Source organism: Diadema antillarum, unplaced genomic scaffold (genome assembly GCF_040938485.1).
Source record: "Diadema antillarum isolate AM-2024a unplaced genomic scaffold, OU_Dant_1.0 seq00001802_RagTag, whole genome shotgun sequence".
Classification (NCBI taxonomy): Eukaryota; Metazoa; Echinodermata; class Echinoidea; order Diadematoida; family Diadematidae; genus Diadema; species Diadema antillarum.
The window spans coordinates 94,975-118,665 of record NW_027272478.1 but is presented as its reverse complement, the minus strand read 5'-3'; the positions used below and the strand labels follow the sequence as shown (position 1 = coordinate 118,665).

The window sequence follows — 23,691 nt, the reverse complement described above, 5'->3', positions numbered from 1 at the left end:
AAACTGAGAAAATCTCTCCCAGAAATCATTTTGTGTTGTGCTGTGTATTGACTCTTTTAAAGGGATGGTGCAGTATTGGTGGAGATGAGAATTTGGCTTTTAACTTTTTGTGAGATACCAAGAAAACACTTATGATAAAACACAGAGCATACCATTTTAAGAGGAATTCAAAGTTTATTTGATGAAAATCGGGTTTGGAATAAAACGTCCAGAAACAAAGTAAAACAAAGCAATCGTAATAAAGTGTGGGTCCCCACTTTATTAGAATTGCTCTGTTTTTGGATATCTCAGCCATTTCAAAACCAGTTTTCATCAAATAAACGTTGAATTCCTCATAGAATTATATGCTCTTTCATATTTCATAAGAGATTTCTCATTATCTCACCTAAAAATGTTAGAAACCTGAAATTAGGTCTCAACCAAAACTGTACGTTCCCTTTAATATGCTTACAACAACAACAAACAAAGCCACTGCACCTGACAAGCACTCACATACCTGCAAACAAAACCACGATAAGGTATTTGACAGGCACATTTCTACATACCAAAAAGACACACAGCATTTCTTTGGAATAAAGAGACAAACAACAAGAAGTATTTGTATATGATGACTGATAAAAAAGTGTTACTTTAATATCCTGGAAATGACAACACTAAATTGCAGTGTCCTCTATAGACAAATGCAGCCCAAGCCTTCATAAGATAGATGGTCACAGACCATAAAATATGATTTATGAATTCTCCCTTTCTCTGCGATTACAGATTGCTCAAAACACATTCTGATTTCAAAAATTAGGTACAGGTCAACTTTGTTACATGTATGAAACCTCCCCATTCCAGTACACGCATATCATTCTGAAAAGATACTTTAAAAAAATTACCAGGGTAATGTATTGTCAAAATTAAAGAGAAATAATGATCACATTAACAGAAACAGCATACACAGAGCAACAAAAATTTAGGATTTGGCACTAAGATCATCAAATACTTCTTGGCTAGAAAACCCTCTAGACAAAGCCGTCTTGTAAGAGTGCCTTTTCATGCATGGGATTTTGCTATTGCTTTTGAACGTTTTGCTTTTGGTTTTGGTTTTTTTAATCTTGAAAACATGGGTCAAGACATACAGAGTCACCATGATTGGTATCTCGCTGGAAGGAAAGTTTGGCTTTACCCTCTATGCAAATAGTGAATGGTCACGAGTGCGATGGTACACGATTTCGCACGAGGCGAAAGATAGAGGTGCTCTATTCAACGAGGCGAAGCCGATTTGAATAGCGCGTCTCATCTTTCACCGAGTGCGAAGTCTTGTTCCATTGCACGAGTAAAGACCATACACTATTTGTTTTACACAACACCTCAGAATGTCTACAGATGTGGTCCACACAGATCCTTGAATGTAGCACAGAAATGGCAACCATTTTCTGTGAAAGACGAATAGTAGCTGCACAGTCACAGTCACCACGTGCGTACACGAAACAGATCGTTGGTTAGTTGTTGACAAAAATGAGTGACAAAAGTGCGCGCTTGTAAGCACACTTGTATAACAATTGCCGAATATGCGCAGCAAATATTTGTTTATTGTGATGTCTGAGCCATTGGATGAACAAACGAGTTAACACGGGAAGTCAATGGAAATGGGTGATGTCAGCCATGCGCTATCCATATTTGCTCAAACAAAATTGCACAGCTGACAGCCACAGCATGCGATGGAACTTTTAACTTAATGTCACGTCATAGGCCATCGACCAATCAGATAGCTACATTCTTTTTAGGTGTTGTATAAAATACCCTGATATTCTGTACATCCCATTTTCTGAATATATCTGCTTTGGATATTAAAGGCACAGGCGATATATCACTTGCCATTCTTTCACGTGGCATGCTCTGTCCATCAGTGTCCACTCAAGTGGACACTAACCATCCTCTGGACTCTAAAAGAAGTCGACAGCCTGCGACCGTCTCCTCTTCGAGGCTGCCTTGGCCGCAACCTTGGCCGAAGTCTTGGACGCCTTGCTCGCGGGCCTCTCGGGCGTCGGCTTCAGGGCGGAGTGGGCTGGCTTCTTGGTGCCATCGAAGGGGACTCCAGGACTTGCCTTTACAGACTGTCTGTAGTCACTAGCACCTGGGATTAGGTTTAATAGTAAGAACAGTGACCTTTTATTATTGCTATACTATTACAATTACATGTATTATTGTTTATTCAGCCGAATGAAAATGACAAGTTACATAATGTACATTCCCATGGAAATGGCACAGAGTATGTATTTACAAATAGTATAAACAGGGAAGCAACACAACGGCTGGCACGCAACACAAGGGCTGGCACCCACACAAGTAATTATTTTACTGTTGCCCCTACGCATGTGAGCCCTTAGGCACTGCATTCCCATAATCATCTATAATGATCGTCTTGAATCCTAAAAGATGTTGTTGTACAATACATGTATAATGGGATTCTGTTATCTTCCTTTTTTGTGTAAGTTTGTCGCGTAACAATGATTTCTATGACCATGCAAAATGATTCTTTGATAGACAACATCGCAAATGGAGAAATAAATCATCATATTATCATGCTTAACCCTAATCCCACCAGGTTTTTTGAGGGACTTGAAACCATCGGGAAGGGGGGAGGCCTTTTTGGCCCCCCCTTAAGATCTCGGTCGTGGATCGCGCGATCCTCACGAAAATTTGCTTTAAGGTAGAGGCCAATGTTATCCTAAGACTGTATAGTTAGATTTTTCAAATTTTAATCTATGTATTTTATATTAATTTAATTTATGCTAATTTACGCAAAAATAATATTTTGCCTATAAATAAAAAAAATAAAGCTCCAAGACTTCTATTTTTGGTGAACATATTCTCTTCAATATCCTCAACAATAGTATTGAAGCAAAAATTCGGCTTCATAATTATTTCTTATGTATTTTATTGTTTGTTGAATTTCTTATGTATTTCTTTGTTTTTTACTTTTTGTTTTTGTTGGTTTTTTTCGTCAAAATTTGTCGCAAAAACTTTATAAAGCATAATCAGGCTAAAATAAATCATTATCAGCCATTGAATGTAAAAATATCCATTTCTATATGAATTAATTGCAAAAACACAATTTACATTGGATTTGTACACAAAATCCATGTTTTTGAGCAATTTTTGGGTCGACAAATTTTTTTCAGAGGGGCGTGGCTTCAAAACAGTATGCCCAGGAGCGACAAAGTTGGTCTCAAAAGTTGCGCGATACTTGAAAGAAAAAAGTCATAAAATGTCGCGGGGAGAGCATCACGCGTTGCGGAATAATCACGCGAAATGTCGAGGGGGGGGGGGGCAAAATGCCCCCCCCCCCCCCCCCCCCCCCGGTGGGAATAGGGTTAAATGGCATTACTGATGAGAGAAAGCAGTAATGGTCATAGCAGTAGTAGTAGAAGTTACAAAGCCAAGGATTATATCAAGACAAGTTTTATATGGCAACAGACAGTGAATTTAATTTCTTTGTGCTTAAAATGTGTAATTCTACGGTTCCTCTGGGAAGTAAATTTCACATTTTACTGTCATTCAAGAAGTGAGAAGCAGTAAACAATGGTATGAGCATTTCTTACCTTGAAATTGGTTGAGAGAGAGGGCAATTTTTACCCGCTTCCTGGTCATAGGTGGTGTGTACTGTGGCTGTGCTTTGCTCTGCAAGGAACAAAAAAGTAACAAACACTATCTATGGTTAACTCTTATGGATTTTGAGGAGCGGCATGTTCCTAAAAACACAAAAACATGTGTACTGTAAATTCATAGTGTATCATATCCATGTTTTTAAGTCATAAACTTTACAAGGAAAACTCCTTTGAATTCTGAACCACTGAAAAGACAGTCTGATAAGAAAAGGTAACATTTCATAAGCAAAGCAAATGAAAATTCGACCACAACTGGATAAAGATTAGGGGAAGTTTTTATGAATTTGTAAAGTTTAATTAATTTTCACAAAACACTTTTCGAACAGTCAATATGAATATTCAAATGAGTATGTGATGTCATCACCTCACAACTTGGCATATAGTTTGTACACAAAATCTTGAAATTTTCATAGTTTTGGCTCAAATGCAATTATGTCCCAGTTCCCTTTTATTTCAAATTATAGTGCCACCATTGGATTGAATGAAGCTCCCTTGTTTATTTCTTTGTTGTGAATAAATCATCAATGTTGCGCTTTATAGCTAACCTTGGTTTTTGCCCTCGGCAGGGTGCTTGGTACTTCACTTCGGTGTTTTGACTTCTTCACATAAGCCACCGGCGTCTCCACTTTCTGAAAGGACGCGAAGGCCGACAATTTGCGCTCAGATTTCTGCTCTGTAGAGTCCTTCCCCCTACTCATGTTGATCTCCATTGGGGTTTCCGTTGGCATGGCAACGTCATCACCCATTTCTGGGACACTGGTATCAGACTCTGTCAGGGTCATCTTCTTGCTCTTCTTTCCTTTCTTAGATTTCCTCCTCGGAGTTTCCGCTGGCACATCTTCATTCTCTTGGTGTCCATCAAGCACTTTTTTTGAAGAATCAACCAAGAATGGTGACTTTAATACTGCATCTTTGTCGGCAGGAACAACTTCCAGTTTGGGCGTGGCATCAGTGTCTGCGTTTGGGATGGGCGCGTCCTCGCTGATTGCCGCCGCCTTTTTATGCTTCTTCTTGTTTTTCTTGGACTTCATTGGCATATCAAAATCATCCTCAGCAGCCTCAGCCCTCTTGTCGCCTTCGACTGCAGCCTGCAATCTGGCTTCCACGAGAGATTCCTTGTCTGATGATTCCGTAGCACCATCTTCCCTAGTGAGGTTCGCCTTGCCGCCCAACTTCCTTTTTGATTTGGAAGGTTTCGTCTCATCGCTCTCCATAGGCCTGCTCTCATTTGTCCCATCATCCTCTGCCATGTCTGCAGTATCACTCTCACCACTTGTCTTTCTTTTCGTTTTCTTCTTCTTTTTCTTTTTGCTTTCGGTCTCCACAGCCTCCGTCTCCACTTCATCCTCCTCTCTTGCTCTTCCTGCATCACGTCCACTCAAAGCGGTCTCTTTGCCCATCTTCCTTGGCCGTTTCCTAGCAACCTCCTCCTCATCATCATCATCAATAGTATCTTCCTCTCCATCGTCGTCGTCGTCATCCCCATCTCCGCCCTTTGCTCCTTTCTTCCCCCTCCTCCTCTTCCTCCTCTTCTTCTTCTTCTTCGCCTTCTCGATGGCTTGCAGCTTCTTCCACCAGGGCAGGTCGTCCTGGAGATAGTCGTTATCTTTCTCATTCCTGATCTCCTCGAGAAGGTTCCTCATCGGGTAGATGCCTTTCGCCAGACTCTGGAACCTAGAAATCAGATGGTGAAAGAAGTGAAAGGCCTGATTATTGCAGGCAAGCTTCATTCGATGTTTGTTTGTTCCATTTGTGTTTCCTTTGTCTTTTTTGTACCAAATTGACATGAATTTGGATTCTGACAGGTTTTGTAGCTTTAGGACTTCATTCATTTCTTATAGTCAACTTTACAGTGTTGGGGGAAGATATGGCATTTCTATAGATCAGACTTCACAGCAAACTCATCACATTGCTGAGAATCCATCTTTCAGAGAAAGGTCTCAGCTACAGGCATGCAACTAAACAACACATCAGCAAACATTTGGAATAAAAACCATCAATATCAAGATCATTCCAAGTATTAATCAAATTAAAAATATTAAGTTGCAGTATCCCTCTCAAGCAGAATCCAGATACAATTTTCATGCTTAAAAATGCATCAAAAATTTATATTGCAATTGTGTGTATAAAATGAGTTACTCCCTGTATCTCACAGAGTGTTCAACAAAATAATTGCCTGATATATTCTGAGCAAAGCATGAACCTAAGTCTCTGTCAAGCTAATTATGAAGAGTTTGGGTTGAAGCTTTTTGCTGTCAAATATCTTCCAACAACTGGTGATTTTTTTTTTCTGTATTAAATCATGACTTTTGGGCATTTCATGTGCAGCACATGTGAGGAATAGGATAAAAATCAATGCAACAAGCTAGGTCCTTTTGGTTGCATACAGGAAAACATGCTACTTGTATGCAATTTACTGACAATAAAATGTTCATTTTTCCCAAATCAAATTTTCCATTATCTTTTTAAACCACACACTTGCAAACACAATCACTTCTATGATAAAAAACATCTCATCACAGAGCAAATTCGATTGTAGATATAAACTTGCCAAACTCATCCATATTCTTTCATTTGTTACTGAGTAAAATTTGAATAAATAACTGCAGCCTACACACTGTAAGAGTATTAGCTAGAGCCTTTCTCTAGGCCCCATAGAATAAAGGTTTCTTACTAATGAATGAGTACAAGTGATCTCCACAGTAACTTACTATTAAAATATTAACACTTCTCTCTGTCACACAGTAATTTGTATGGCAACGCTGCACACTGGCACTGGTCCGACCATCCCTGACCAGTGAAAATCACTGTCGGACCAGTAACTTTTTAAGGAATGGACCAGTAAAAGATGGAAAAACTGGGCACCTATTGGTCTGACAGACAGGCTGTACCAGTAGAAAATATGGGTAGGCATGCAGCCCTGTATGGCTGATGGGCCCTTTTCATACAGTTTGCCAACTATTCCAAGTGTGTGCGAGTCCCGACTTACACAAGCAAATGATCTCACTTCATTCATTCATCTCAAAGAGCAGCAGGGTGCTAACCCGGCAAAGTGGTCCACTCACATATACCCACACCAGAAAATGGGCAAATGATGCCGACCCCTTGTGGTCCATCTCAAGTGACTAGAAATAGTCAGCTGGCACAAACAGGCACAAACGACAGATGACGAAGAATCACCTTAATCTTGCATTTGGAGATGTAACATCAGTGGCAACTCTTTTTCAGACATGCTAAACACCTACATTGTATAACTCATGACCAAAGAGCAAAGACTTCCAGGTTTGTTGCCAGTGAGCAGATGAAGCCAAGCCTATAGTCCAATAGTCTAATGCCACACAGACATTTTCAGCCCTTACCTGGTCACCATCCTGTAAACTGGCTTTCTGTTGCGTGCCGGAATGTTCTTTTCGCTGGCTTGTTTGAATAACATGTCGGCAATTGCCCCATAATCGTACTGTTGAGAGAGGGGTTAGGTCAAAGCTCTGATTAGAATTGATATTCAGAATGAGGAAAAAGGGCAGGCATTATCATTTTTTTTTCATCTCAATACAGACAAAAATTACAATACAATACAATTTTTTTTCCATAATGTACTATTCATTATTATGCATGTATTTGGTATATGAAGCAGCATGTGAATTGGGAAAATAAAGCTGGAAAAAAACAAAACAAAACAAGACAATACAATCACATCATCTATATACATTTGTAGCACTCTTACACAGTCAATGACTGGTTTCACAGCACTTTACAACAAAAATCAGTCACAAATTGGCATTAAAAGAAAAGTCATAAGATTCTTCTTGAAGACATCAAGGGATGGGGAAATGCGGATGAACCGAGGTAGATTGTTCCACAATTGCAGTGCAGTCATCACAAAAGCATTGTCCCCCATTCTGCTGTAGGTTTTGGGTGCATGTTACAAATTACAATTATAATATAATTACAAATGACTTTACAGCAGATAAAGATTTCATTGTGGCATGATATATCATTATTTACTCCCCCTTGCATTAAGCCACATTTAAAAGTCAAAATTTCTTTCGTCAAACAAGGCACAAGGACAGAAGCATTGTGGTCTGGCTTGCACCCAGGACCTACCTAGTTACCACTACCCAAGCACACCGACCACTAGGACTCTGGCATCCTAGCCACCAGATACTGTAGGCCTACGTATAACCTGATATTTTCGTGTACAGATATTTTCCGGAATGAGGAGGTCAAAGACATTTTCGCGAATTGACACCGAGGCTAATAGTAAGTGCACCATTACCCGAGCACATGGCGACACCTTCACCTGCTACTGAATTCGCGGTCCAGCAGTGATTCGAGAAATTTGCAAAAACTAAACCCTCATGAAAATATTTAACAGCTCATGCACTAAAGATATTTTTTGGAGATGCAAGAAACAGAGAAGGGAGATTTCTTACCTCTAAAGGTGGCACCATCTCTTCTGGAAACATGACTTTCTCCAAAATATCAACATCCTCCTCCTCCTCATCATCATCATCATCTTCATCTTCATCTTCATCTTCATCCTGATCTCCCTTCCTCCTCCTTTTCTTGGCTATAAAAACAAAAAACCAAAAGGAAAATTGGTATTCACTCATCACTGCCTTCAGTTTGAAACATTACTCATAAGTTGTGTTTCAATAACCTTGAGTAATTTGGACATTCACGGTAAGTTCTATGTTTTAGTAACATATTGACATTTTGTATGTGATGCCATCTCCCTTTTTATGGCAATCTATTCACTGACAATGGCAAAACAGTGATCCATTTTCTTTTTCAACCATATCGTCTGCACTGAATATAAGCAAGTTGAGACTATTAAATATTACTTTTAATTTCACAGGAAAGTTTACAAATACCAACAAGACGACATTCACCTGAAATTGCATAATGACAAAACTGCACAGCAAAAATTTATTGAACACCTACAAATGTACCATTCACCAAGTACTGTATATGCCGAATATTTCGCAAGGTTTTTATTTTTGCGAATTTCCAGAGTCGGGTGCTATTCGTGAAATTAAAGACACACAAAAATATTAACTCTGATCCCGATGTGGATGTGACGTACGTATGTACATTTGTCCGTTCAGTCCAGGACTCCACGATCGTGAATTTAACAACTCGCGAATCGTCGAGAGTTCCTGATTCCCGAAAATTTAGACTTGCGAAATATATGGCATATACAGTAATGCATCAAAAATATAATAAACTTCAGGCTAGGAGATCAAGTTAAAAAGATACATCTTAAAAGATCATTACAAATGTGCCATGCCTTGCCCTCCGCCCTGTAAGGAAGATATTCTTGTTTAAATTAAAGAAATGCTGCACACAACTCCAGCACTCAAGTAAAATTACAGTGACATGATTCAGCTACACCCACAACCAGTCTGCCCATTGTATTCCTGCTACCCGCACAAACTTGCACACACTACTCTCAAAGTGACATACATCAATGCACAAAATTCAAACACACAGTAACTTCCATAAAGCACAGTAACTTCCATAAAGTACAGCAAAGAGGACACAACCTCTGCACTACAAATTTACCATTTTTGTGCCCTTTCTTTTTCTTGTCGCTCTTCTTGGTCCTATCCTCATCTGATGCTATCCCTTCATCCTCCTCCTCCTCCTCCTCCTTTTCCTCTCCGACGTTCGACCTCTCGACCACGTCTTGAAAGATGTCTTCAAGCATTACATCTCTCAGCTTCTTGCTGCAAACAAACAGAAAAAGGAGCAAACTCACTTTAATAAGGATTCTTGTTCTCATACTAGGTGATCATATTACGAATATTTTTTTTTTCATGCCAGATCAATGTTCAATATAAGAGGGTGTAAATTATTTCATTCAGGAATGCCAGTTAGAATGAAAGAGAGGGCATAAAATACAGCGGACTCCCATTATAACAAAGTCCTCGGGACTGGCAGTTTTCTTTTGTTATATCAAAATTTTGTTAAAACCGAACAAATAAATAAAAAAAAACATAGAGCCGATAATTTTTCGACCTGGATTTTTATTTCGTTGTAACCAGAATTTTGTTATAATCGTGTTCATTATAATTAGAGTGCACTGTACCTGTACATGAAGCTACTGTGTGTACAAAAAGGGCCTGAACTTTGATACTACACAGGGCCTGAATTAAGGCTTCTGCCTGAAAACTGGCATCCTTGTTTAAGAAAACATCTACAGGACCAATGATCGCCAAGAGTTCATACCAGCTCATCTAACATGTTTTTCACAGTGAAAACAAAATTGGTTGATTTTTATGAGTGCATTTCTGCTGAAGAACTGCTGATGGGCTTTCTAACTCTAGAATGAATTAATACAAGGCCTTGGGACACTCTGTGATCATTTTCTCATCAGTGTGAAAGTGAAATATCATTCTTAAACAGATTGTGAACACTAATTTCTCTGGCTCTCTTTTCAGGTACAATTTTTCATATCAAGCAGGTTGAACCTCTGCATTTTCATTTTCCTTTCTCTCTCTCTCTCAGAGGCTAGTAATCTTGCATTTTTCACAGTTCTTGACCAGCAGTACTCATATCTGGTTCAATTTACAGATCCAAATCAAATATAATATTCAAAAAAAAAAAGGAAAAAAGAACTTACATAAATAAACATGCAGTTTCAACCAATTCGAAACAGAAAGAAAATTTACAGAGGATATACCACTGACCTCATACCATCACATGATGAGAGCTAATTATTTACATCAAAATTAGACTGAGTATCATAAGATCATGAAAGTTAAAGGTCGTCACTATGGTATTCAATCTTGATAGACTAAGGGGGCATTTCAAGTAAGTCGACTTAGCAATAAATTGCAAATATTTTTGGCACATATTGCAACTGACAGATCAAACATAACTTGCAATCAATCACAACTTTTCGTTGCAAGAAGCACACTTGCAATCAATCACAAGTTGCAATTAATCGCAATCAAATGCAACTTTTTGTTGTGAGAAGCAAGCTTGCAATAAATTTCGAAGTTGCCATTGACATTGGGGATATGCAATTACTGTATAAGCTGTTATTTTCACATACAGATATTTTTGCGAATCAGGTCACGGACATTTTAGCGAGGTGCTGTTTTCGCAATTTGACACCAAGGCTGTGGTATTAAAGTGCACTATTACACTAGCATGGCGACATTTTCGTGTGTTGTTAAATTTGCCATTCAACAGTAACTGGCAAAATTCATGAAAATTAAACCCTCGCAAAAATGAGAGCTTTTACAGTCATTGCAATTATCCTGCAAAGCCCCTTGTAATAGTGTGAATGCCCATTGAACACACTACTCACTTCAGCGTCTTTGCCACCAGTTCTGCGAACGGTGCCAAGAAGGAGGATGCCTGCTGGGGTGTGAGCTGTCGTGAAATCAACCAGAAAAAATAAAACACACACAGACTTTAACCATATTATTTGAAAAATGGGGAAAAAAACACACAAGAGAATAAGGAGCAGGACAATAGTGTTTGTAGTGAAGAAGCATAACACCGTATACATACAACTTGATATGCAAGTAAACTCACTGTACACACTCACTGGTCACCTACTCACTGTACACCTACGTTTATGCCCGCCATATAAAGGTTAACGACCTCTGTGGATTTAGAAAAAAAAAAAATCTAATGCAGAGTCAAAACCTATCTTTCAGGCAAAAATCATACTTTGGTTTCAAAATGGAAAGGGTTGCACACCCTTGTGCGCTTTAGAAACATCCATATCAAGTGCCTTGTGAATGTATTGTATCATCACCATTATTATTAGTAGTAGTATTATCATTATTATAACTATAGCAAACCAAATTGCTAATAAAAACAAACAAATCATATTTTCTTGATTCTGATGAAGCAAAAAACGTACTAAATATTGTAACAGCATTCTACTTGGCAGCTGTGCACACACATTTGTATCACAAGTGACAGGAAGTGAAGTTCTTGGATGTTTATTTTGGACTGAGCGTATTGGCTGGTCACTTTTGCGCTATGGATGCCCACCGACACGTACAATTGTACAGTACATGGTACTTGTACGATGTACTCATACAATGTATTTAGCATTATGTATGTCTGACAGCATCAACATTCCATGAGATACGTGAAATGTTGCCATCACAAAAGCTACGCTTCATGACATTTTTTTCTTGAAGTTATATAAAATATGTACATGTTTGTCACACCACAAATTGCGCAAAATTATGAATTCATGCACAAATTAGGCTTTCAGTCAAATTTCATAAAAGCATTATCATTTTTTCATTTATTCATTAAAGGTCCTGTTTACCATTGGGAGCAGCAATTTCAAAAATGTTCAAGATATCACATTTGAAGCACATATTATGTAGGTCTCTTGTATCACAAAACATCCTACCATATAAAATTTTTGCAATAAAGCCTAAAATAGAAGGAGATATCAGTATTTGTTCTAAAAAAAACATAACTGTAGATGATTTAGTCTGGAAACATTTTTATTATAATTATTGTTCACACTTTGTGTATTTAACAGCATACATAACTATAGAAGCACTCTGAGAGCGCAGACCTCCGCCAAGCAGGCAGCTCATTTCCACCACTGATCTTGTTCTTCCATAGAGATATCAGTGATTTCCACCTATAAGTACTTATAATTTGTGTGCTGAAAGTCGCCCCATTTCCCAATATAGAAGCCTTTGTTACGTCATAAACCCTCAGCTGTACGGCGGGCCTCGCCCTAGCAGAAACTAGAGCACGCACTATGGTGCACGCAAGCAAACCTCAAATACGCGCAGCCTGAACTTCCAAGTTCATTGACCCTACCTGCCAAAATATCAAAATATCTCGGATCACTACCAAAAGTTAATCGTTTGGTACTTGTGTCATTCTCAACCTTTCCTGCAAGTTTCATCCCAATCCGTTAACTACTGTGAGACAGCAAAGTCTACCTCCTTCTTTCCAGTATAAGTTTGTTATGTACATGTACCTCAGTTGGGTTAGGTTCTTAGACAGTCCCACATCTCATTAACTTGTATTCTATTTCTGTCCCACCATTCTCATTCCTTTCCCATCCATGTTATTCCTTCCCCATTCATGTTTACAGTTATCACCTCAGCTTGTTGTCACATCTGATCCTTTTGTTTATCATTCCATGTCTGCAGTTCTCACCCCAGCTTCTAGCCACAGTCATCCAGTGTGTTTTCATTGGTTGTCTTCATGAATAGGGTTGGTCTCTTCCATTTCTGCTACTCCTATTGGTCCTCTTAGTTCATTTAAATATGTAAATATGTAAAAACAGTTTATGCAGATCATGTTCATGATGTTGAGTTTTGCTGAGGGCAGGTCAGCCTGAAAATAAAGCAGTGTGCTCCTCAGGACTTGAAGCATGCAGGCCTCATGTTTACAGTCTGTGTCCCTAACCCTGTAGCTATCTTACAACTGGTGGCAGCGGTGGGATAGCTAAGTAATACAGGTGGGATCAAGCAGTACTAATTGGATCAAGCTTTAACAAGTTTGTGTGACCTGCATGAGAATTGTTCACCCTCCTTCACATCTGTTGTTTGAAGTTAGCTGTGTTAATATCTGGTCAATGAGTGGATTCATGTGGTGATATCTGATTGATATATGTGGATTCATTTAAAACTCTGGATTATTAACTGGATTATCATCTTCACAACATGACATCCTTTCGCCTTGAGCTACCCGAAGTGTTTACCGGAGAAGATGGAAAAAACTTCCACCAGTGGGTACGTCGATTTGAAGTAGCAGCACAAGCATTTCCGGATAGCTCAACTAAGCTACACTCCCTTCTTCCAGCAAGACTTGCTGGATCAGCATTTACTGTTTGGGAGAGCATACCTGACTCCGAGAAGAAGGATTTCAAGAAGGTGAAGGATAAACTCTCGCAAGTTTTTGGTCGAACACAATTCTTAGATACTTTCAAGTCCTGTATCACTGCCCGCACTCGCCGACCAGGTGAACCGCTTGAAGTTTTTGCAGCAGCTATAGCGTCAATGGTCGAGGAAGCCTTTCCTGCCTACGACGATGCAGCCAAAGCTGGAGAAAAATTTAGGCGCTTCATTGCAGGGATCGAAGACTCTCCAGGTCAAGGTGTGTGAACTAGGAGGCAGCAACTTTGAGGAGGCCCTGAAAATTGCTCTTCGAGTAGAAAGAGCAAGTCAGTCACAACAAGACGTCAGCGTACAAGTAGCAGTGACAAGCCAACCACCCAATGACACAATGCTGGCACAGTCACCAGAAATGCAGCTCATCCTACAAAGGCTGAATGAAATGGAGCAGAAATTTGAAAGGATGAACTTGAAATTAGAAACTGCTTCCAAGTCAAATATCCATCCTAGATCGAAGCCCAGATCTCCACAACGTCATAACAGTCGGGAAGAGAGGTTCGATGACAGATATCAGAGACGCCATGATTCCCGATCACCAACCCGTTCTATGTACCGTTCAAGGGAACCAAATCGCTACCAGTCTTCAAGCCCACACAGACGAGAATGGCAACGTCGTCATAGATCGCCAAGTCCTCAGCGTGCCTAACAACATCTCGACAGCCCAGAAGCGAGATTCGATGACAGATATCACCGTCGCCACGACTCTCCTTCACCAACCCGGCATGTGTACCGCTCGAGGGAACAAAACCGGTATCAGTCTCCACATCCACACCGCCAAGAATGGAGACGTAATAACAGATCTTCAAGTCCTCAGTATGCTCGACAATATCAAGATCTCCATCCCTCCCGTGAAGCTGACTCTCCTAGACATGCTCCCTATCGTCAAGTTCGCTTTGATGATACACCGTCGGAAAACTTCTGGTAGTTGACGAGGAGGGCCACTCATCATCTCCATCTGCCAAGGCCCAAAACCAAATTCCTGTAGACTCAGTTTCTTCATTGAACTCACCCTACATCCCAGTCATCATCGACAATGTCTATGCACTTGCCTTCATAGATACCGGAGCTCACATCTCTCTCTTGAGTGCCGATTTTTTATCATCTATTCCTGCATCACAAAGGAGCCCACTCGAAAAGTCCACAATCATAGCATCCTCCATCACTGGTGAGCCAGTAGACAACATTGGAACAGTGGTAGCATCAGTACATTTAGGGAACAAGGCAACTCAACACCAATTCTTTGTTGCGAGGAACATCACGCATCCAGTCATCCTCGGATGGGATTTCATCACCAACCACAATGCATCAATATCCTCTGCATCATTCAACATGCCTGGTTCCACCATCCCTTTCATCGATTGGCAGCAGTACCAAGCCCCACTGAAGTGTAAAGTTTCTCTTGTGGGACACTCACATATTCCACCTATGTGTGAAATCCATGTCCAGGGAAAATTGGCTTCTCCACAGTTTGACATCATACCTAGAGACTATGAGGGCTACTTTGAACCGGCTACACAAGATCACATTCCTGTCATTGGTGCCAGATCTTTGTTTAAGCCTCAGGATGGTCTTATTCTGGTACGTCTTATTAACCCCTCTAATGAAGCAGTGGATTTGTCTGCGGATACATGCCTTGGACAGTTTTTCTCCGTGACGGGAAACAAGGAAGAGGAGTATGAGATCATGAATGTAGCTGCTGATGGAGAAACACAACTGAGTGACAAATCACTAGCACCCAGTGTTCTCCCTTCTTCTGAACTCTCTAAGTCAGAGTACAAGAAAGCCGAGCACCTACTCCAAGCCTATGGTGACATTTTTAGTGCAACTCCCCATGACATAGGCCAGACTGATCTCCTTCATCACCAAATCAACACATCCACCGAAACTCCAATACGACAGAGAGCCTACAGAACTTCCCCAGCCATGAGAGTAGAAATTCAGAAGCAAGTCGACGATCTCCTTCAAAGAGGCATCATTGAAGAAAGCTACAGCCCGTGGGCTAGCCCGATAGTAATGGTGAGAAAGAAAGACAATACTTACCGATTTTGCATTGATTATCGGAAGCTTAATGCAGTGACGGTCAGGGATTCACATCCTATCCCACGGCAAGATGACACGATTGACTCTCTTTCATCATCTACATACTTCAGTGTCATGGACCTGTCAGGTGGATATTGGCAGGTTAAGCTCCACCCAGAAGACAAGGAAAAGACTGCTTTCACCACAGGCACAGGACTCTACCAATTCACGGTAATGCCATTCGGATTGGTCAATGCACCGATGACGTTCCAGCGTCTTATGGAAGTTGTCCTCCACGGCCTGCACTGGTCCAGATGTCTGGTATATCTCGACGACTGTATAGTCATGGGCAAGAACTTTGACAATCACCTCAAAAACCTCCAAGAAGTATTTCAACGCTTCAGAGATGCTGGACTTAAACTCAAACCATCAAAGTGCAGCCTGTTCAGGAAAGAGGTCACATACCTTGGTTATGTAATCACCTCCAATGGAGTTAGACCAGATCCAAACAACATTGACAAAGTCAAGTCCTGGCCCCAGCCAAGAACTCCAACACAGGTACGCTCTTTCCTCGGTCTAGCGTCATTCTACCGACGATTCATTCCAAGTTTCTCCAAGGTTGCATCCCCCCTGACGACCCTAACACACAAAGGTCAACGGTTTGTCTGGACAGCAGAGTGTGAAACAGCCTTTCTTCACCTGAAAGAGGCACTAACCAATCCACCACTACTCGCTTATCCAGATTTTGACAAGGAGTTCATTTTATCAACTGATGCTTCCATTGATGCAGTTGGGGCAGTCCTCTCACAAATTCAGCATGGCAAGGAACGAGTTATCTCCTATTTCAGCCAGACGCTCTCCACCTCCCAGAAGAAATGGTCAACATATGATCGCGAACCGTGGGCCATCGTTTCATCAGTTCGCCATTTTCGTCACTTCCTCCGATATCAGCACTTCACAATCCAGACTGATCACAAGCCTCTCCTGGCTCTGACGAAGTTTCCCATCCAAGACGATACATCCGGGAGGAGAACTAGGTGGATAGTGGAACTCCATGTGTATACATTCAGCTTAATACACAAGAAGGGTCAATCACATGGGAACGCTGATGCACTATCTCGACGACCAGGAGACATCCAAGCCACCTCCACACCAACGAGTCAACAGCCAATTAAGTCTATCCTCGCCCAGCCCAAGTGCAGTGCAGTTGAAACCCGTTCACAAAAATCAGCACCAACGCCAAGTCACCCGTTGCACAACCATCCATCAGATCTCTCAAAAGTGCAATCACCCCAGCCTTACAGTGGTGTAATCCTCAACAGTGATGTCGATGTACAACATGAGCAGCAACTAGACAATGACATCAGAACAGTCATCAAGTTTGTCAACCAAGGCGAGCGACCAAGTGAGCGACAGATTCGTCGTCACAACCCTCGAATCAGACGTTTGCTGTGGCAGTACCCCAAGCTAGTTCTTCACAATGACATCCTCTACCGAAAGAAGAAAGACAAGTTAGGCAACTACAGGCTCCAACTCGTGGTGCCAAGCTCACTTGTCCCCAGAGTACTCCAAGAATTGCACGGTGATCCATCATCCGGACATTTTGGTGCACACAGAACACTTCAGAGAGCAGAATCTATGTGCTACTGGCCATTTATGAACAAGGAAATAACTGATTTCTGCAACACATGCACTGCCTGTGAGTCGTTCCGGTTACCAAACCCGAAATACCAAGCACCGCTACAGCCAATTTCGACTACACGCCCTCTAGAGATGGTCTTCGCGGATATCGCCGAGCTACCTATCACAAGACGAGGCTTTCGCTACATATTGGTTGTAACAGACCATTTCAGCAAATACGTCAGTATCTACCCGATGAAAGATCAGACAGCCTCAACCATTGGCAAGCACCTGTTTGATGACTATGTGAAAGAACATGGTGTACCAGAGATTCTCCATACCGATCAAGGGAGACAATTCGAGTCGAGATTGGTTCAAGAATTATGCAACAAATTGGGCATCAAGAAATCTCGATCAACGTCATACCATCCACAAGGTGCAGGTATAGTTGAACGATGTAATCGCACCATCAAAGATCAATTGGCGAAGTACATTTCCGACCAGGGAGGAGAATGGGACACCCACATCAACCAGCTCCAGTTAGCATACAATACAAGCACCCATTCTACAACAGGTTTGACCCCCTATTTCGTAATGCACGGAAGGGAAGCCCGCATCCCAGCTAGCATCACCTGCTCATCTCCCCCTCCACTAATGGGAAGCTCCATGCTGGAATACACTGCCAACCTGACCGATCGATTGAGGAAAGCATGGGAGTTCACAAGAGAGAAAACCAAACAGCAGCAACAACAACAAAAACAGCATTATGACAAAAGAACTCGCACATCTAGGTACAACATCGGTGACCTTGGCTGGTTAGACGACCAGACCAACAGCAGAAAAAAGTTGGAACCAAACTGGAAAGGTCCTTTCACAGTAATTTCCTCATCTGAAGATGGATTGAATTACACCATCGTCAACAACCAGGATGAAAAGACCAAGCGAACAGTACATCATAATCGCCTGAAAATGTATCGAGTTCGAGCCTCACATGAGACTTCACCATCCCTGTCTGCCCCCCGCCCTACAGCACCATCATCGTCATTACCATCAGATGGGACTGGAAAAGGTTCAACGCCACACCCACCAGTAGCAGATGGGACTAAGAGGCAGATGTCTCCACCCCAGCCAGCCTCTTATGGCCCTTCGTACGTCATGTGGTCACCCCGACCACCAAACCACGTCCATCAACGACAGTCAAACCAAGACCAACAGCCACGGTCAGGTTTGTCTGTTTGGTACCAGACCTCCAACCAACCCTATGGTGCCCAGCAGCAGTCGTCAACGAAATCTGACCACCAGCCATGGTCAGATGTAGCAGCCCCACCCCGGCAGCACTCCACGAAGTCTGACCACCAGCCACGGTCAGATGCAGCAGCCCCACCCCGGCAGCAGTCAACGAATTCTGACCACCAGCCACGGTCAGATGCAGCAGCCCCATCCCGGCAGCAGTCAACGAATTCTGACCACCAGCCATGGTCAAATGCAGCAGCCCCACCCCGGCAGCAGTCATCGAATTCTGACCACCAGCCACGGTCAGATGCAGCAGCCCCATGCCAGCGGCAGCTGAACCAGACCAGCCGTTCCCATGGGTCATCGCCGACTGACCAGCAGCCAATATCATCAGCTGACCAACCCCATCCCCGACATCAACCCAGTCACAGGCCATCATCGATTGACCAACTCCAACTCAGACCACATTATCAACTCCGTTCGTCGTCATCTGCTGAGCAATACCAACCTGGGTCATCACGACAAATTACCCCATCGGACTCCCAAATTAGTAGCTCGCAACCTGGCAGTCATCAACAACAACAGCAACAGAGTGAACAAGTAAATGACAATGAACAATTGCCAGAGAACAATCAAAGCAGGCAAGAAATTCACTCTAGATATGGCCGACAAATCAAATTACCATCGAAATTGAAGGACTACAAATTATAGAGACTGAGAAGATACCAACAAGTATTTTAGGCCTTTGGGAAAGACACCCATGTACATGAAAAAAAAAAAGAGAAGAGAGAAAATGTTTTGAGTTTGTGATTGTGATCATAAGCATAAAGTACATATAGCAAAGTGTTATATATGTTGCTTTGGCAAAAAGGTTAAAGTCATCACACCTGGTACAAATGCATCTGGGTAGTATTTTGTAGTAGTATGAAGAACATGTTTTTGAGAGAAATGTGAACGAATTATATATATTATTTTGTAGAAGACACTTACAATGTAGTTGAATGTGGGATGCAGTATTTGAAACACAGCATTATTAGGTTTTTTTTGGAAAAAAAAGGGAATTTTATAAGTTCATAAGTGTTCAAAAAAAAAAAATTTGAAAGAGTAAATTTCAGCAGACAGGTCAGTTCATAAGTTATTTTTAATTGCATCTAAATGTTAACATCAGTTAGCTTCTCATTATTTGCAATGTTCACTTTTTCAGGAATATCAATTTCTTAGACAATTTTGTTCAAGCATCAAACAATTGTTAAAACCGTTTAGTGTAACCACTATGTTATATTGTCAACAAATTTTTTTCCCTCAATTTTGGAATTAGCTCCCTAATGATATCAGAGAATGTTCATCATTAGATCAGTTTATGTTTTTATGGAAGCTTCATTTGTTTGTAAAGTAACTGTTATTGTTTTGTAAATTGGTTAATGATGTGTTTTAGGTTGATATCATGTAATTTTGTGTTTTGTTTTTGGGTGTTCTTACACACGTATTTGCCTTTTCTCATTAAAAAAAAAAAAAGCGCTTAGAGATTTAAATGTAATTTGCACTCTACAAAGAGGGTTTATTATTATCATTGTTATTATGTCAACAGTTTTTGTATTTATCATTTTTTAAGTTATACGTTTTCGTGTTTTGAATTGAGTGTGTCATAAATTTTGATAATGATTATTTTGTGTATTCATGTTATAAGGTTTTGGCAACTTCCATCGAGTAAAAAAAAAACATTTTCAGTGTAATGAAGTTGTAGACTTTATTGATGAGTAATTGTTAAAAACAAAGAAAAAAAAGAATAAGATAGATAGGAGGTATATAATTTCGAAAAGGTGAATCCTGTTTGAACAAGTTTGAAGATTGTTTATGGGTTTGAGAGAATGGCAAAGGGCAAATGTTGTTAAAATGATAGATTGGTCATATCGAGTATATAGTGTATGTGGATACAGTGTGCACATGTGATATTTAGATACACTGGAAACAGAGTGTATAATTGGGGATAAGGTACATGTAATTCATTTAAGTTAAATATTTTAAGTAGTTGTATGCTCGGATATGTGTTCATTTGTTTCAAAGAAAATTTACCATCAATATGATATGTTGTTCAAAAGTGAAAAAAAAGAGAGAAATTTGTTACAGATAGGCAAATACAGAGGTACAGAGGGTACAGTGTATATGTCAGTATTACAATTTCTTAGTTTATTCCATAGTAGTTTGTACAAACACTTGTATTTTTTTTAATCTTAAGAGAGTACAGCAGAAGGCAGATTTCAGTTTCCAGAACATAAGAAATGGTATGAAATGTAGTTTACCCATAGTTGAGCATTTTTTGCCTGATCACAGTTACATTTGATTGATATTTGCCTTTAAAATTGAGGACAATTTTTTGAAAGGAGAATGTTTATGTGAGACAGCAAAGTCTACCTCCTTCTTTCCAGTATAAGTTTGTTATGTACATGTACCTCAGTTGGGTTAGGTTCTTAGACAGTCCCACATCTCATTAACTTGTATTCTATTTCTGTCCCACCATTCTCATTCCTTTCCCATCCATGTTATTCCTTCCCCATTCATGTTTACAGTTATCACCTCAGCTTGTTGTCACATCTGATCCTTTTGTTTATCATTCCATGTCTGCAGTTCTCACCCCAGCTTCTAGCCACAGTCATCCAGTGTGTTTTCATTGGTTGTCTTCATGAATAGGGTTGGTCTCTTCCATTTCTGCTACTCCTATTGGTCCTCTTAGTTCATTTAAATATGTAAATATGTAAATACAGTTTATGCAGATCATGTTCATGATGTTGAGTTTTGCTGAGGGCAGGTCAGCCTGAAAATAAAGCAGTGTGCTCCTCAGGACTTGAAGCGTGCAGGCCTCATGTTTACAGTCTGTGTCCCTAACCCTGTAGCTATCTTACACTACTTTTTGAGTTATTTTGCACACGGACAAACTAACTAACGAACGAACACACAAACCAACGGTAACGAAAACATAACCTCCTCCCTTGGCGGAGGTAATAATTGACAATTTTATGAAAAAAAATGAACTCTACAGATATGAAGTTAACATCGCAGGGAATGTGTGTGCCCACATTTGTTGTGATATTGTCGGCGATTGCCAAGATCTACCCCTCCCCCCCCCCCCCCCCCCTCCCCTCCAACCCCAGCTCTGTCATCTACCTATTAAACTAGCCTGGTCGTGAACTTTAGTAAAGGTTTCAGGATGTTTTGAACACAGCGCATCCTTGACCAATTTTTTTTAACCTGTCACAGGAAGAATTTGCCCAAAGTGTCATCTATAACCCTGAAAAGAAAATAACAGGAAATTTACCACATTACAATGAGATAGCATGCACAAATCCTGAACTTGTAGTAATTGGCCTTCTGGCACTGCGTCCTCGCCAGAAAATGAAGTACGCGTGGCGGAAAAGTGCCGTCAGGTAGTTTGAAATATTTACGCGTGGTGGCTCAAACTGAACACGTGGTCGGGTCGTCGGGGGAAGAAACGGCGCTTACACACCGACATGCGCGTGCGCGAGAAGCATGCAAAAACAAAACAAAACAAAACAAAACAAAACAAAAAGAGAGAGAGAAAGGGACAAAATTGGTGCGATATCGCACTGTCGACTCTGCATTATAACGTTACAGCTTCGTAGCTAAAAAAATGGTACTAAAAGTGTCCGAAATCATCCCTCCGTTTGTAAGAGATCTTTTATGCAGGGCTCGACACTAACGGTGGCCCGCGGTCACCAAAAAAGTCGGATGTTTGCCTTTGCTTTTGGAAATGAGCAGCGGTAACAATCGGCTCCATACGATGCCAAGATAACTGTCGGATGTTTGCTTTTAAATTTTGAAATGAATAACAGTAACATTTAGTTGCGTTCGATGGTAAATTCAATGTTTGATGTTTGCTTTGACATTCAGAAATGAATAACAATAATATTCAGCTCCATACGATGATGAAATGAATGCTGGAAGTTTGTTTTTACGTTGGAAAGTAAATAACAATAAAATTTAGCTCCGGAAGATACTAAAATAAATGTCGAATGATTCCTTTGACGTTCGGAAATAAATAACAATACTATTCAACTTCGTACGATGATGAAATAAATGTCTGATGTTTGCTCTTACGTTCGAAAGTAAATAACAATAACTTTCAGCTCCGGAAGATGCTAAAATAAATTTCAGATGAGTTCTTTTACGTTCGGAAGTGAATAGCAGTAATATACTGCTCCATACGATGCTAAAACAACTGTCGGATGTTTGCTTTTAAATTTTGAAATGAATAACAGTAACGTTCAGCTGCGTTTGATGATAAAGTAAATATCTGATGTCTGCCCTGACGTTCAAAAATCAAAAATAGTATAACATTCGGCTCCGTACGATGCTAAAATAATTTACAGGCGATTCATTTCACTTTCGGAAGTGGACAGCAGTAACATTCGGCTCCGTACGATAATAAAATAAATGTCGGATGTTTGCCTTTGCTTTTGGAAATGAACAGCGGTAACAATCGGCTCCATACGATGCTAAGATAACTGTCGGATGTTTGCTTTTAAATTTCGAAATGAATACAAATGTAACAGTAACATTTAGTTGCGTTCGATGGTAAATTTAATGTTTGATGTTTGCTTTGACATTCGGAAATGAATAACAATAGTTATCAACTCCTTACGATGATAAAACGAATGCCGGAAGTTTGTTTTTACGTTCGGAAGTAAATAACAATAAAATTTAGCTCCGGAAGATACTAAAATAAATGTCGAATGATCCCTTTGACGTTCGGAAATGAACAACAATACTATTCAACTCCGTACGATGATGAAATAAATGTCTGATGTTTGCTTTTATGTTCGAAAGTAAATAACAATAACTTTCAGCTCCGGAAGATGCTAAAAGAAATGTCAGATGAATGTTTTTACGTTCGGAAGTGAACAGCGGTAAAAATCGGCTCCTACGATGCTAAGATAACTGTCGGATGTTTGCTTTTAAATTTCGAAACGAATACCAGTAACATTTAGTTGCGTTCGGTGGTAAATTTAATGTTTGATGTTTGCTTTGACGTTCGGAAATGAATAACAATAGTATTCAACTCTGAAAGACGATAAAATGAATGCCGGAAATTTGTTTTTAAGTTCGAAGGTATAAATAACAATAAAATTTAGCTCCGAAAGAAGCTAAAATAAACGTCACATGAGTGCTTTTACGTTCGGAAGTGAATAGCAGTAATATTCTGCTCCATACGGTGCTAAAATAACTGTCGGATGTTTGCTTTTAAATTT

General features: G+C 40.4%; 1 protein-coding gene across 1 annotated transcript in view; it reads right to left on the bottom strand.

Annotated features, from left to right (window-relative positions):
• Positions 1–1,795: 1,795 nt before the first annotated feature.
• Positions 1,796–23,691, bottom strand: part of LOC139712407 (uncharacterized) — a 38,519-nt gene continuing 16,623 nt past the window's right edge. Inside the window, exons 6-12 of the mRNA XM_071624231.1 lie at positions 10,975–11,039; positions 9,222–9,385; positions 8,090–8,226; positions 7,016–7,113; positions 4,202–5,330; positions 3,591–3,669; positions 1,796–2,122 (exon numbers count right to left, since the gene is read on the bottom strand). Of these exons, the coding sequence (XP_071480332.1) occupies positions 1,932–2,122; positions 3,591–3,669; positions 4,202–5,330; positions 7,016–7,113; positions 8,090–8,226; positions 9,222–9,385; positions 10,975–11,039 (1,863 nt within the window). The 3' untranslated portion in view covers positions 1,796–1,931. The remainder of the gene's footprint in view (positions 2,123–3,590; positions 3,670–4,201; positions 5,331–7,015; positions 7,114–8,089; positions 8,227–9,221; positions 9,386–10,974; positions 11,040–23,691) is intronic.